Genomic DNA, 14579 nt, shown 5'->3' on the forward strand with positions numbered 1-14579 from the left:
CTGGCCCTTTCAGGGGCCATAACTCTGGAACCCATAATGGAATCTGACCAGTTCAAGAAAGGAACCAAGATCTTATGGTGATACAAGTTGTGTGCAAGTTTGGTAAAAATCAAATCATAAATATAGCTGCTATTGTGCAGACAAGGTCAAAATAGCTAATTTTGGCCCTTTCAGGGGCCATAACTCTGGAACCCATAATGGGATCTGGCCAGTTCAAGAAAGGAACCGTGATCTTATGGTGATACAAGTTGTGTGCAAGTTTGGTTAAAATAAAATCATAAATGAAACCACTATCGTGCAGACAAGAAATTGTTGACGGACGCACGGACTGACGACGGACGAAGGTTGATCACAAAAGCTCACCTTGTCACTATGTGACAGGTGAGCTAAAAATGAGTCCTTATGTATCTATACTGTTGCATCCGCGAATGCTAACAACCATCTTAAAAGATTCAAACTGCCAAAATGTCTACAAAAAAAAAGTGTTTAAAATTGAAAATACATGCTACATGTTCACATTATGTGTATACTTATCAAGCATTAGTGAAAGATGGGCCTCTGGGATTACTTTTATTTACACTGTCTTGTGACTTTGGAATATGGCGGGGGTAAGAGTGAGGTTAGGTGCACCATAAACCGGTTTAAACTCCCCAGTGGTGGTTTTGCCACTGACCATTCCAAGGCGGTGCCCAACTGTGTTCCTGTATTTGTTTGTTTTTTGTGTTCATTTTTGTGTGTGGTGTGCGAGAGTTGTTCATGCGTGTCTTTGGGAGGCTGCGTTTTTTTAACATGGCTTTCCCTGATATTCTTCCTTGTTTTTATATAGGATTAAGTCTCTGAGATTTCGTGATTGTGGTGGTAGATCTCTACTAAACTTTGATAAAAAAATGATTGATGTTAGCAAAGACAAAGACAAAGATGACGTATTTTAACTTTTTCAGAGTAATAACGAGAACAAAGACTAAAGTTAAACTTGGGAAACAATCTAAGACGTCAGTGTTCAGACACAGAAACCAACAAGCGAGTATGTAAATGTAAATGTAAAGTTTGTTACATCGTGAATACGTACAGAAGATAAAATTTTCAATAAAACTACTTATTAACATAAAATTAACACATTAAATTATAGTACATGTATATGCATCTACAGTAACAAATAGAAAATTTATTAAACGTTTGAAATGTAAAACATAACAGTGAAATATAAGTAAAATTGGAAAAATTCATTTTATCAGACACAACAAAGCAATGGCAATACAACAAATGCAAAATCAATAAAAGGTCACCAAACTAGTTTTGTAGTTTCCATATATGCAACGACATATTACGCACATTGAAACTTAGTAATCAACGTTCATAAGTGAAGACTGTGTAGCATCTTGTTGTGATAAACTTGTTTTTCAAAATTATCTTTTACTCAAACAAAATTTTTACTGACGATGGGCAAACTAGCACATGTATATGATATAAAGTAATTGTAAGAGCAAAACATTTCCATCTCGACTTTGCACTTGTCGTATCGTCCATTAATCACAGTTTAATCAATGCACACCTTATATATAAATAACAAAAATATACATGTGTGCGCAGTACTTCTTGTATGTCATACTAGAGTGTAAAATGCAGATTCACCTTTAACAAATAAAAACAATATACAAAAGGTAATGTGTTAAAATATTGTCTCAAATATCTGGACAATGACTAGCAGAATAAAATAAATTCGAGTTTGAGTAAAACTTCTTTGTATCTCATAAAGACCACAACAAACATGAGAGAAAGAATATATTGCATGACCTTTGAATAAAGCCTTAGTGATTAGCTAAAGATCACACATAAGTGCGATATTGATCTGCTCCTGAGGCATACCTATCTAACATAGTTGTCACAGACGGAATCAAGGGCCGTTGTAACATCTTCCAAATATTTGTCATGTAATGGAACAGTTGTCTACTACTAAATTATGAACCTAGTTATGGTAAGGGTTGCAGAATCATTACTGATGATAACTTGGGCTTATCATAAAACTTAACAAGAGCACCGCCTTGCGGGTGCTGACGCTCATCTGATTTTTTTTGTGTAATAGAAATATTGTCCTACCCATGATTTTCTAAGTCTAAAAAGGGCCATCATTCTTGCAAAAAGCAGGATAGAGTTATGTTTCTTGATGTACAGTGTCCACTTATGATGGTGAAAAACTGTTGCAAGTTTTAAAGCAATAGCTTTGATAGTTTATGAGAAAAGTTGACTTAAACATAATACTCAACCAAGAAAATGATTTTCTAAGTCCAAAAGGGGCAATAATTATTGCAAAAAGCAGGATGGAGTTATGCTGCTTGCTGTACAGGGTCAGCTTATGATGGTGAACAAGTGTTTCAAGTTTCAAAGCAATAGCTTTGATAGTTTAAGAGAAAAAGTTGACCTACCAAGAAATCTGATATTTTCTAAGTCCAAAAGGGGCCATAAATCTTGCAAGAAGCAGGACAGAGTTATGTTTCTTGCTGTACAGGGTCAACTTATGATGGTGAACAAGTGTTGCAAGTTTTAAAGCAATAGCTTTGATAGTTTAGGATAAAAGCTGACCTAAACATAAAACTTAACCAAGAAAACTGATTTTCTAAGTCCAAAAGGGGCAATAAATCTTGCAAAAAGCAAGATGGAGTTATGTTTCTTGATGTACAGGGTCTGCTTATGATGGTGAACAAGTATTCCAAGTTTCAAAGCAATAGCTTTGATAGTTTAGGAGAAAAGTTGACCTAAACATAAAACTTAACCAAGAAATCTGATATTTTCTAAGTACAAAAGGGGCCATAAATCTTGCAAAAAGCAAGATGGAGTTATGTTTCTTGCTATACAGGGTCAGCTTATGATGGTGAACAAGTATTCCAAGTTTCAAAGCAATAGCTTTGATAGTTTAGGAGAAAAGCTGACCTAAACATAAAACTTAACCAGGCAACGCCGACGCAGACGCCGACGCCGACGCCGACAACCGCTCAAGTGATGACAATAACTCATCATTTTTTTTCAAAAAATCAGATGAGCTAAAAATCATATCTCCAATCATACAATGATGAAACCAGAAAGTGCTAAAATTTATGCCCTAAAAAGGGGGCATAAAAGTAAAAGTATGAAAAGAAAAGAAGGTTTATCCTGTTCGATAAACGTAACATTATGAATTTGAATTTTCTTAAGATTTTGCATAATCTAATATCAAAATTGTACAGTATTACATGCATTCTTCAGACCCCTATACGTAATACTATACACGTTGTCATAGTATCAAATTATTTTTGACAAATGATAAATATCTTTTCTGAACAATATTACAATCGTTAAAAATATCGTTTTAGAATCATGGTCGTAAAATGGAATGTAAGGCTATGCCTATACAATCACTTTACTTGCCTACATTATTCGTAAAAAGTATTTTCAAGTTGTGTTAAACAGGCAGGCTTTAAAAAATAATCTCAAAACGGCTACGACAGTCCTTTATCGCTCACATAGTACAACTGCTTGTACAGCGAAACCCCCATCCTTCCTATGGACTGAAAGTTCATGAAAAGGTAACAATAATTTTGAAAACAGACCACTGAATTTTTCTTTCTAATAAAGGCATACGGAAAAATGTTTTGTCAGCACCTAAAAAAGGAACAGGGCTTTACTGTTTATAAACGGTTCCGTCTGGTTTAGCATACCATGCACTAAGTAGGTGGGCCCTTTTTACTTGCCGTCATATCATTCTTGCCGTATTAGCATTTTCCGAAGAAATATGTTTTCACAGACAAACCTACTATTTCCTTTCCAGTAAAGTGATTCGCTGGCCTTCTTGGAACCGAAATAAACAGTGGTGAAAGACACAAAAATGTAAAAGAAAGCAATCCTGTATTATTTTGTAAAACACGGGTTTTTCTTGCGGTATTACCCTCAAAGAATTTGCCGAATTTCAGGGTTGGAACGAACCTTTGCAAAAACTGCTTAGAATTTCAGAAAAGCATTGCCTTGTGTGTATAGCCCACTGTCTTGACTTGAGCCTCGTAAAAGAATTATTCGAATCGGTGAAAAAATGAAATACTTATGGTGTTTTTAAGTTCTAAATCGAAGGATTTGTTTATTAATTTTCTTGCCGTAATACCCGAAAATGACGTCACAAACCACGTGGTATGTACAGACTGAGAAACAGAGCACTCGACAACTTTTGGGGACAGGTACCCATACCCTCAGGAAGGGGAATTTTTCGACATTTTAAGACGAAAAGGGGAAGTTTAAGCCATGTATATGTAACTAATTTTCACACTTATTAATACTGTTTTCAATCATTTCTAACTGATGTGACTATATTGCAACAGTAATCTTCCTTAGAGGCACTATATAATATTAAAAGAAAGACTTAGTCTTAATATCTATTTGTGTCAAACAACCTATCATCAGAGGAATTTTCTACTGAGAAAGGGGAAAAAAACATATTATTTTAAGAGGGGAATGGTACCCATATTCGGCCCCAAAAATGGCCAAACGAGTGCCCCGAGAAAGGTCCATAATTCTTGCAAAACACAATTACTATGTAGAGTTATGGTACTTGTGCAGTCACCTTTTAATGGCAAATAACGCTTAATAGCTTTGACTAATAAGGAGAAAAGGTAACTTAAACTGAGAAATGGCTGTGGATGGACATTTTGGGGTATTTTTCATTAAACCAAGGGCAATAACTCTAAGGGAAATTGACAAATAAAAATAAACTTGACGGACATCATCGCAGAATGTTGGTTCATGTTTATTGAAAGTTTCATGAAATTCTTCTGGCTGCGGACGGATAGACGCATGGACAAAGCCATTTCAATATCCCCTCCCGAATTCATCGGCGGGGGATAAAAAGATAGATAATCCTGTCTGCTTAATTTTGTGGCATAATAATAAATGTATTAACAGTTTACATAAACCAATGGAAATAAATTTGATGAATTGCAAAACAACCTTACCTATTTTGAGAGGACCACCACAAAAAACACAAAAAAGCCAGTTAGTTTGAACCCTCTCTCCGCACTGGCCACAAAACATCTGAAATGAATTGCATAATAGATCATAATTGTTAATTTTAGTTTTTAATGCTTTCAATTTTTGCACCTCTAGATTTATTGGTAGATTTATATAGGGAGTGGAGCCAAACAAATAATTGGAGGTGCATGTCATGAACTTGGGACAGAGGGTGGATGGGCTGACATACACATACACGGACAAGACCAAATCTAAATGCCCCCAAAAAGGCTGATTTAACAATAGATGTATTTAAAGATGAAAACAAGGAAGAATATATCCTACAAGGAAAACCATGTTCAAAAAACGCAGACACCATTTACTTTGTTCAAATGATCAGTCAATTTGCAGAATCGATCTAGACCAAACTAGAATTCTAGTTTGGTCTTGACTGATTCCAGAACTGCCTAGACCAAACTAGAACTCTAGTTTGACTAGACCAATTCTGGATCTGCCTATGCTAAACTGGAATCTTTCTTCTGTATTTAATGCAGAAGAAAATGTTTCATATTGGTTATTGGTTCAAGTGTTTTATCAATAAAATGCCATAATCATAATTATTTGTTGTTTTTTTTTAATTCTTAAACTGAATAAATACAGTCTGTTTTTTTCATCCATTAGGAAATAATACAAACTATATCTCACTACCAAAACTTAAACAAGAAGATTCAAGATTCAGGAAATTAGGAAGCGACCTTGGCCTTTCAAACTGAGAAATTTATGCGCGATAATTGTCCATTTTGGGAAAAGTAATCAACAGCAAGTAAAAACAGAAATACTAATAACATTTATCTCCCATTAAACAATGAATAAAATCTGGGCCATGGAACATAACAGATTAGAATGTAATGCCTCACATGTGGTTCTGTGCACTGTCAGGCTATAGTGTGACAAAAAAAAAATTGATACCAGACAAACACTTCCTCTGAAAATAATAAAATGTGACAAAATCTTAACCATCTGTTGAATGATTTCAGGGATCGAATTTAACTTTTTTTCCAACTAGCAAATTTTTGCTAGTGCCTTTTTTTCCACTAGCAAAATGATTGGTTCCACTAGCAATTATTTAAAAGCTGTTTACGTGTTAAATTTAAGGCCTAAAGCAAAATAAGCGTGACATTTTGTAAAAAAATAAAGTTCTTGCAGATGTAAATAACTTAGTTGTTTCTAGTGGGCGAAACTTCAGATTTTATCAAACAAATACTGTTTTATAGAAAACTTTGCATTTGTCTTAAAAAAATGCCTATGACTGACAGAAAATCTTTGAAAAATTAAAAAATGTGTTGAAAATTAAACAAAACTCTAGGACTGAAATAGAAATGTGTATCAGTACCTTTCTGAATTTTGAGTTAGATTGGATGTAGAGGATGAAATATACATATATTCTCTGCAGGAATAACATCTAAATATCAAAATAATTGGTAAAATAAGGATAAAATGAAAGCATAAAAAGAGTATTGAACATGTTCAATTTTCTAACAAGTTGAAACAATAACTTTTCTTAACAAAAACACATTTATCATATATTACAATGCCATTAAAGCAAATATTCAAATTTGATAAACATACCTTGAGTAGTTTTTGAGATTTGATGTGAAGAATTAAGTCATTATTTTTGGTTCAAACCGTGACTGTTGGGACAATACTTTAGATATTACAATACATCAGTTATTTGTGAAATTGAGCAGAATTCTTGTCTTTTAATGCATTTGCACAACGTCTGTGCTATATGGCAGGAAATGAGAATAATCTAGTATCTCACTCATTGAAAAAAAATTAAAAATGCAGTATTCTGTTGGATTTCGTATTTAATATGTGTGCATTTTATAGTATTAAATCAAAATTGTACTTAGTGCTAAAATTTACCATTTTTATGAAAGCTGAAAACAAAAGTAGTGAGAAATAATAATATACGAAACTTTTTACTGTTTTGTTTAAAAATTATAAAGGAATTAATTAAATATATAAACGTGACTGTTGGGACATGTTCCTGTGCGAATTAGACCTTCCTTATTTTGTGCATATTTCTGCATATTTTATTGCAATATTATATTAAAACAATAACAGTTGTTTTGGCAACATATTGACCACAGAGTATTTCATACTATAAGAACTAAATGCCTTAAAGGCACTAACCAATGACAAATGATATTTCATAAAAAATAAACAAAAATACATTTCATAATAATAATAATGTAAGAATACCAAATTTAACAGTTTGAAACTTAACTTTTATCAGAACAGTTTAAAACAAACATCTGTACATGGGAAAGCTACTTTAAATACTTAACTTAGTTTTTTTGCATAATTACAAAACCGTGACTGTTGGGACACATTACTGTGTGTATTGATACTAATGCATATTGCATAAATAATGGACTTAGCCTTGCCACAGATTAAAGCAGTATGTTGAAAGTGTTTGCGTGGCATAATATACATAGTTTCATATCTAACTCAGACTTTGATTTACAAGTCTGGAAACAAATGACTAGAAAGCGACATTTAACCAACTAACAGAAATATATTTCACGAACAGACTATAGTAACTAAAGAAAAACCTAAAATATGGCTTTTTGAGCTAAACAAGGTTTTTATTTGATCTGACATAAAGGCCTAGTTTTTTTTAAGTTTTTTTTTTACCTCAGGTTACCGGTGTTTAAGAAGATTAAATTGAAAATGTGGCCTCTAGAGTGTTAACAAGGTTTTTCTATGATTTAATCTAGTGATCTAGTTTTTGACCTCTGGTAACCCTTTTAATTTTGACCTAGATTACAGGGAGACAAACATTCTGGCAAAGTTTTAGGACGAAACCTAAAATGTGGCCTCTAGAGTGTTAACAAGGTTTTTATACGATTTTATCTAGAGTGTTGCCACAGTTTTTCTATGACTTGACCTAGCAAACTAGTCTTTGACCTCAGGTTATCCAAATTCAGAATTTACCTAGGGTGTCAACAGTCAGATTGTTGAGAAGCACAATGACAGACTTTGGGTGCATGATCACAATAGCTCACCTTGTGCTAAGGTGAGCTAAAGATCAGACAAACAGGAAGTTACTAAATGGCAACTCACTACAAAGAAGATTGTAAAAGACAGACACATGATTGTGTGCAAATCTATTTGCATCCCGGCAGTTTAAGAGGTTAGACTTGAGAGACAAATTAGCCTCTTGTGCAGGCTTAATTTTTTTATTTGTCTTGACTGTAGTTTTGAAATTACTCACTTTTTAGTACCATGCTTGGTAAAACAAATCCTAATTTTGCTTTTATATACCGGTAGACATATAACAATTACTCATTGAATAAGCTGTCCACTTGTTTAAGTTTTATCTATATACACATGTATGTATTATGATGACAGATCACATAATTTGTTTTATCCATTCATGAAATAAAGCTGATTTGTGAATAAAAACTTTTACTAACAGTACTGGATGCTTTTGTCAGGCTTGAAATAAGTATATATGGTCTAGAGCAAAATTAAATAAGCTTTTTTTTAACGAAGCCAGTGTTTGAAAGCAAGGGTTCTTTTTTCAATTACATTTCTTGTATTATTTTCATTTCAAGAGGTTTGATCCTTTCTGTATTGAAAATTTCAGAGGAATCTTGTAACTTGTTTTGAAGATACATGTATGACACTCGAATGTTGAAGACGACTGTGAAAAATTGCCATTTTAGAGCAACATGCAATTTTTTAATTCATTAGGAATGTGTGCCCAAAACAAATCTTAGTATATAAAATTATAGATCTTTGTTAGATCTACATCTTTGTCTCTCTGCAGCTGTCTTGTTTTTAAACTGCTTTTCAATTTCACACCCAGTTTCTAAATTCTTCACTTTCCATGCCAAAAACTGAATTCTACTGATAGTTTATCCATTTTATTCTAGAAATTTAATTTTGTTACAACATACAGCTCTAGGTATAAAGTGTCCCAACAGTCACAGTTTCTATTGCCAGGACAAAGAGTTATCCTCAACACTGTAAACTGTAGTCAGTATTTTAAATTTGCATGTTTCAACAAGTTAATGCTACTTCTTGCTGGAAAACATGAAATTTCAGGAAATCTGTCATCCATGTACTTTTTTGGGGAATTTTTAGACTTCTTAAGGTAGTAACAAAAACATTTCTGAGAATTACTTTAAACATGTTAAAGGTATTTATGTTAGTCTTGTTAGAAAATGTCCATAGATAAGAAATGAAGATAAAAATATGCATGATTGTATTTAGAGAAGTATTGGAACAGGAATATATGCAGTTAATACAGCTGTGACTGTTGGGACAGAAAACGTGATTGTTGGGACAAGGATTCAATGTGATGTATGGGTGATCTGTATCAGCACATTAGCTGGCCGGAACTACATATATATACATAAGGTTTAAGGAATATTTTAAGACAGATTTAGCTTAGAAATCTTATATTGTTGTAAAACAGTGAGCAAAAGAAGAGGTGCACAGTCAAACCGTGACTGTTGGGACAAATTTGGTGCATCTAAGGATACAAGCCACTAGCATGCATGCAGCATTATGAAGAAGGTTAGGATATGGTATTAAAGTGGTGTCTATTGACTAATGAAAAAGTCAGGTTACATACATTTAAAGCTTCCTGTATTGTTTATTGCAGACAGCAAATAATAAAGGTATAAAAATGCTATTTTGGCTTCGTTGGAGTATATTTTTTGAAAAACCATCAAACGAGGAAATGCTGTTTTTCTTTAAAGCGAACTGTTTCCTGATGAAAGTAGATGGCTGTGCTATAGTACAAACACCAAAAAAGATCCATATAATCTAAATTTTGTTTTGGGCACGCATTTCTAATAAATAAAAAAATGCATGTCACGCTAAAATGGCAATTTTTCACAATCTTCTTCAACTTTAGAGTGTCATATCTTCGAAACCAGTTGCCCGATTCTTCTGAAATTTTCAACACAGAAAGGGTCAAACGTTTTGAAATGAAAATAATACAAGAAATATAATTGAAAAAAGAAACCTTGCTTTTTAATGCTTTCAAACTTTGGCTTCATTAAAAAAAGCTTATTTTGCTCTAGGCCTTAAGTTGTTTTGTTGTTGTTTGGTTTCATATAAAAGTTCACAGTCCTGACAGGCTTGGGACTTTCTGGTTTTGAAAGTACGATACAAACCAAAGTACTCAATGATATTCTTTGGACTTTTGGCTGGACGTTGATGTTTTAAGTTTTTCTCAGGTCACTGCTGGTAGTGTTGCTAGCATTTTTGAGCTCCACGGGCCTTTTTGCACCAAGAAACATGTTATTTTTCTCTCCATTTTCGCAGAACTTTGCAAATTACGGACGTCCAAAATGAAAACAAATATTGCCTAGACACTTACTTACATAATATATTATCCGATAATTACTTTTGTATAAGGACGGATTACACCAAACCGGAAGTGACTACTCAGTGTTACATGTGAAGTAGTCCAAAATGTAGTTCCATGCTATGGATGAAATCTGGTATAATGAGTGACATGAGGAGGTGACAGTTAAATTTTTGGCTTATGTTTATTGCTTATAGTATTGAGTATAGATCTAGACCATTTTCATTGTAAATTTCTTGGAATAAGTTTTATTCTTTGCAAAAAATGTCTACCTACGCGTAACTGCTAAATGGCTGTTTTCATGTGGGCATTTTTAGAGGGTGATGTTTCTCAGAACAGATTATTTTTCTTATATTCAACATATAACATGTCAATATTTTTCTATTTTTGATAAGAAGACATGTTATACTAAATGACCATATATGGTTTTCATATCATTGAAATGCTCTAAAGTGCTGAAAATGAGGTCTGAATGTTTTGTTATTAATATGAAATAAATAAGGAATTGAATTGGTAGAATGTAACCTATAAAGCGACAAGCGTCTAGAAGCAGTCACGTGATTATCGGTAAATTAACTGCCCGAAAGGAGTTTTTAAAGAGAAAAGGACAGTTTGAGCGAATTCCCCGATTTTCGAACGTGATTGCGAAAATATTCGAGTGCCATGATTTTCTACTCGCATTTTTTTATTCTTACTCGAATTTTGCGAGTAAGCGACCATTAAATTCGATCCCTGGATTTTGGGAAATCTTAACTTGCATTTTGGGAAATATCTCTGCAACACTTGGGAAAAAATAAGTAAATTTTTGGATTGGGAAGAGGCCTTTTATAGGCCTCTGTTATATAAGAATGAAAAGCCCTGCCTAGGTGTAACAGGCTGAAAATACTTCAGGCCTGACCGGGAATCGAACCCGGGACCTCTCACACCTAAGGCGGACACTCTACCACGTCGCTATAAAAGCTAGCTCAATAGCAAGGAAGTATAAGTGCACCCTTATACTCTACCCTATTACACACACCCCCTCCATTTTATAATTCGTCCTCTAATTCCAGGAGTATGAACCTCTATGGGACATTCCAAGGTGTCCATTCATATCTACTCGTGAGTTATTTACGTTGGGCGCCAAATGTAACCAGGGCACTAGACAACTTTTGGGGACAGGTACCCATACCCTCAGGAAGGGGAATTTTTCGACATTTTAAGACGAAAAGGGGAAGGTTAAGCCATGTATATGTAACTACTTTTCACACTTATTAATACTGTTTTCAATCATTCCTAACTGATGTGACTATATTGCAACAGTAATCTTCCTTAGAGGCACTATATAATATTCAAAGAAAGGGTTCATATCTATTTGTGTCAAACAACCTATCATCTGGGGAATTTTCTTCTGAGAAAGGGGAAAAAAACCATATTATTTTAGGAGGGGAATGGTACCCATATTCGGCCCCAAAAATGGCCAAACAAGTGCCCTGGTAACAGGCTGAAAATACTTCAGGCCTGACTGGGAATCGAACCCGGGACCTCTCACACCTAAGGCGGACACTCTACCACGTCGCTATAAAAGCTAGCTCAATAGCAAGGAAGTATAAGTGCACCCTTATACTCTACCCTACTACATTGGCAGATCCCAAATCAGTCTAGCCAAACTAGAAAGTAGAATACAAGTTTAGTCTAGGCAAATCCATAATCGTTCTAGAACAAACAAGAATTCTAATTTGGCCATTCAAAACCAGAATTCTAGTTTGGTCTAGACTGATTGCATGCATGAATATGGAGTCAGAGGTAACACACTAAAATGGGTCAAAGGCTTCTTAGATAATAGGATCCAATCAGTAGTCCTAAATGGCACTACCTCTGATGCCATCCCTGTATCATCAGGTGTCCCGCAGGGGTCTGTACTTGGTCCCCTGCTCTTCCTAGCTTACATAAATGACCTCCCACAAAACATCTGTTCCAAAATCCATCTGTTTGCAGATGACACGGCAATATATCTAACATTATCATCTGCAGACCAATCTGTCCAGGCCTTTTTTTCATCAATTTGGGAATGCCACCGACACCAGTGGAATTGGGAAAATGCTCTCGGAAATTGTCTTAATTGGGACAATTTGCAAATTACCAAAATCTACATAAATGTGTTTTTGTGTGAAATATTAATGAATTGCATTTCAGTAATTGTTCAACAGTAGATCTATTATAATTTACCTAAATATATATATATATTAGCAAAACTATCTTAAAACAGCAAAAACCCTAAAAGGTATAATAATTTGGGAATTTTAAATTTAACTTTGGTAAAAAAAACATACTTTTTTGCATTGGAATTACCTCCTTTTACGGACCATTACTAAAACACGGAACGGAATGGAATGGAACAATAGAAAATACGGAACAGAAATTAAAAAGACGGAACATATATTACGGAATAATTTTAGATGGAACAAAATAAAGATCTGTATATCACGGAATAAGTTCAAAATAATAAAAAAACATGGTCATATTGGACATAAATTAAAATGCAACATAGATGAAAATACAGAACAGTTCTATTTTTCGAATAGAAAACAGCGGAACAGTAGTTAAAATACGGAACACTGCTATTTTTAGATTTTTTTTTTGGGGGGGAGGGGGGGGGGGGGGATTTTCCAAAGGAAAAATTTAAAAATAGAACATATTTTGCACACGGAACTGTATATTTTAGACGGAACAGGAATTGAAAAAAACGGAACACTTCTATTTTCAGTAACTGTTACGGAACAGTAAATTACGGAACAATTATTTATGGAATAGATTTAAGAATCGCTATTTAGAACAAATAAAAAAGTGTACGTCATAACGTAAATTGTAACAATTAAGACGTGACATCGTTCCGTAGCAACGTCAGTTGATAGGCAGAGTCGCCAACATGGCGTAAGCCATGATACCAGATGATGAAAAACTATTCAAACAAGCCCCTTTGTGTTTGAACGAGATCTTAACATATGACAATTAAAAACTTGTCTTTAAATCTCGATTGTGTGCCATGGTTTTTTTCTATTCCATGTATGTTTCATATAGCTTCTGTCCCAATAATAGGTTGTTCCGTAAATGTTCCGTGGATTGGTTGTTCCGTGAATTCTCTCCTTTTTAATGTTCCGTCTGTTCCGTGTTTTAGATTGTATCTATCAGATTTGTTCCGTTCCGTTCCGTTTCATTCCGTGTTTTAGTAACGACCCCTTTTACGGGAGGTAGATTTATAGGGGAAAAAAGCCCTGCTGTCACTCTCCAAAATGACTTAAAACTTCAATCTAGAAAAGTGGGAGTTGGAGTGGGATATGGAGTTCAACCCCTCCAAGTTTCGAGTGATCCACACCACTAGAAGGAAACATACTATCCCTACCCAGTAGCACTAATGGAAAAAGCAAGAGTGTGGGGACAAAGTAACATGATGTCACAACATATTTCCAACCAGGGACCGCTAAACTGGATGTGTTCCTTAACAAAATATCCCAGGGGAGAACACCCCGTATCCCTCTGCACCTCCCCCGCATACAATGAAAATGATTTGAAACCATGTAGATCTACCCTTAGACTGGTCCCCTGCGAACTTCAAAAAAGTATGACAGGTAACCTCCAGCGACTTCTGTAGCCTGATTGGCTGATGGGATTTTGATAAACAAATATGGCGGTGGCTGCGAGGTAAGCTACCGAGAGTTTTTATTTTTTGACGAAATGTAGGTTTGTTTCAAATCAATACAGGCATTTACAAATCCCATTTCATTTAAATGTTATAGATTTACTGTTCTTCATTGTTTGTTTAAAATGTTAAGTAGACGAATGTCTTAAAAATACGCGTAAATGTTGGCATACTGCCGATTCGCCCCCAGTCAACTCACTCTTGTTTTGACAGTTCGTCCCCAAATAATTGATTTAATCATTTAATTAATAATCTAAGTTCAAGTCTAATGCCTCATACTGTAGATATTTGTTTTTCATACAAATGTATAGATTCGTTAATAACAAATGGAAAGAGGCAATTTTGATGATATCTTACTTCAGCTTTTCCCAATAGCAGTTACCAGTAAATTATAACATACCCAGACCGGTAGACATAGGGTCAAGGGATCCGGTTACCGCATCCGTTTGTTTATAAATATGAAACATATTTTTAATTTTGACACTTATAGATTCAACAACAACAAAATTGGGTGTCAGATGTTTCAGAGATCTATGTATAGAT

At 34.4% G+C, this 14579-nt stretch overlaps 1 protein-coding gene across 1 annotated transcript in view; it reads left to right on the forward strand.

The window, feature by feature from the left end:
- Positions 1-9405, forward strand: part of LOC123565945 (uncharacterized) — a 56840-nt gene extending 47435 nt beyond the window's left edge. The window contains exon 11 of the mRNA XM_053549216.1: positions 9253-9405. Within this exon, the coding sequence (XP_053405191.1) occupies positions 9253-9405 (153 nt within the window). The remainder of the gene's footprint in view (positions 1-9252) is intronic.
- Positions 9406-14579: the final 5174 nt, after the last annotated feature.

This window comes from Mercenaria mercenaria, chromosome 8 (assembly GCF_021730395.1).
Source record: "Mercenaria mercenaria strain notata chromosome 8, MADL_Memer_1, whole genome shotgun sequence".
NCBI classification, from domain to species: Eukaryota; Metazoa; Mollusca; class Bivalvia; order Venerida; family Veneridae; genus Mercenaria; species Mercenaria mercenaria.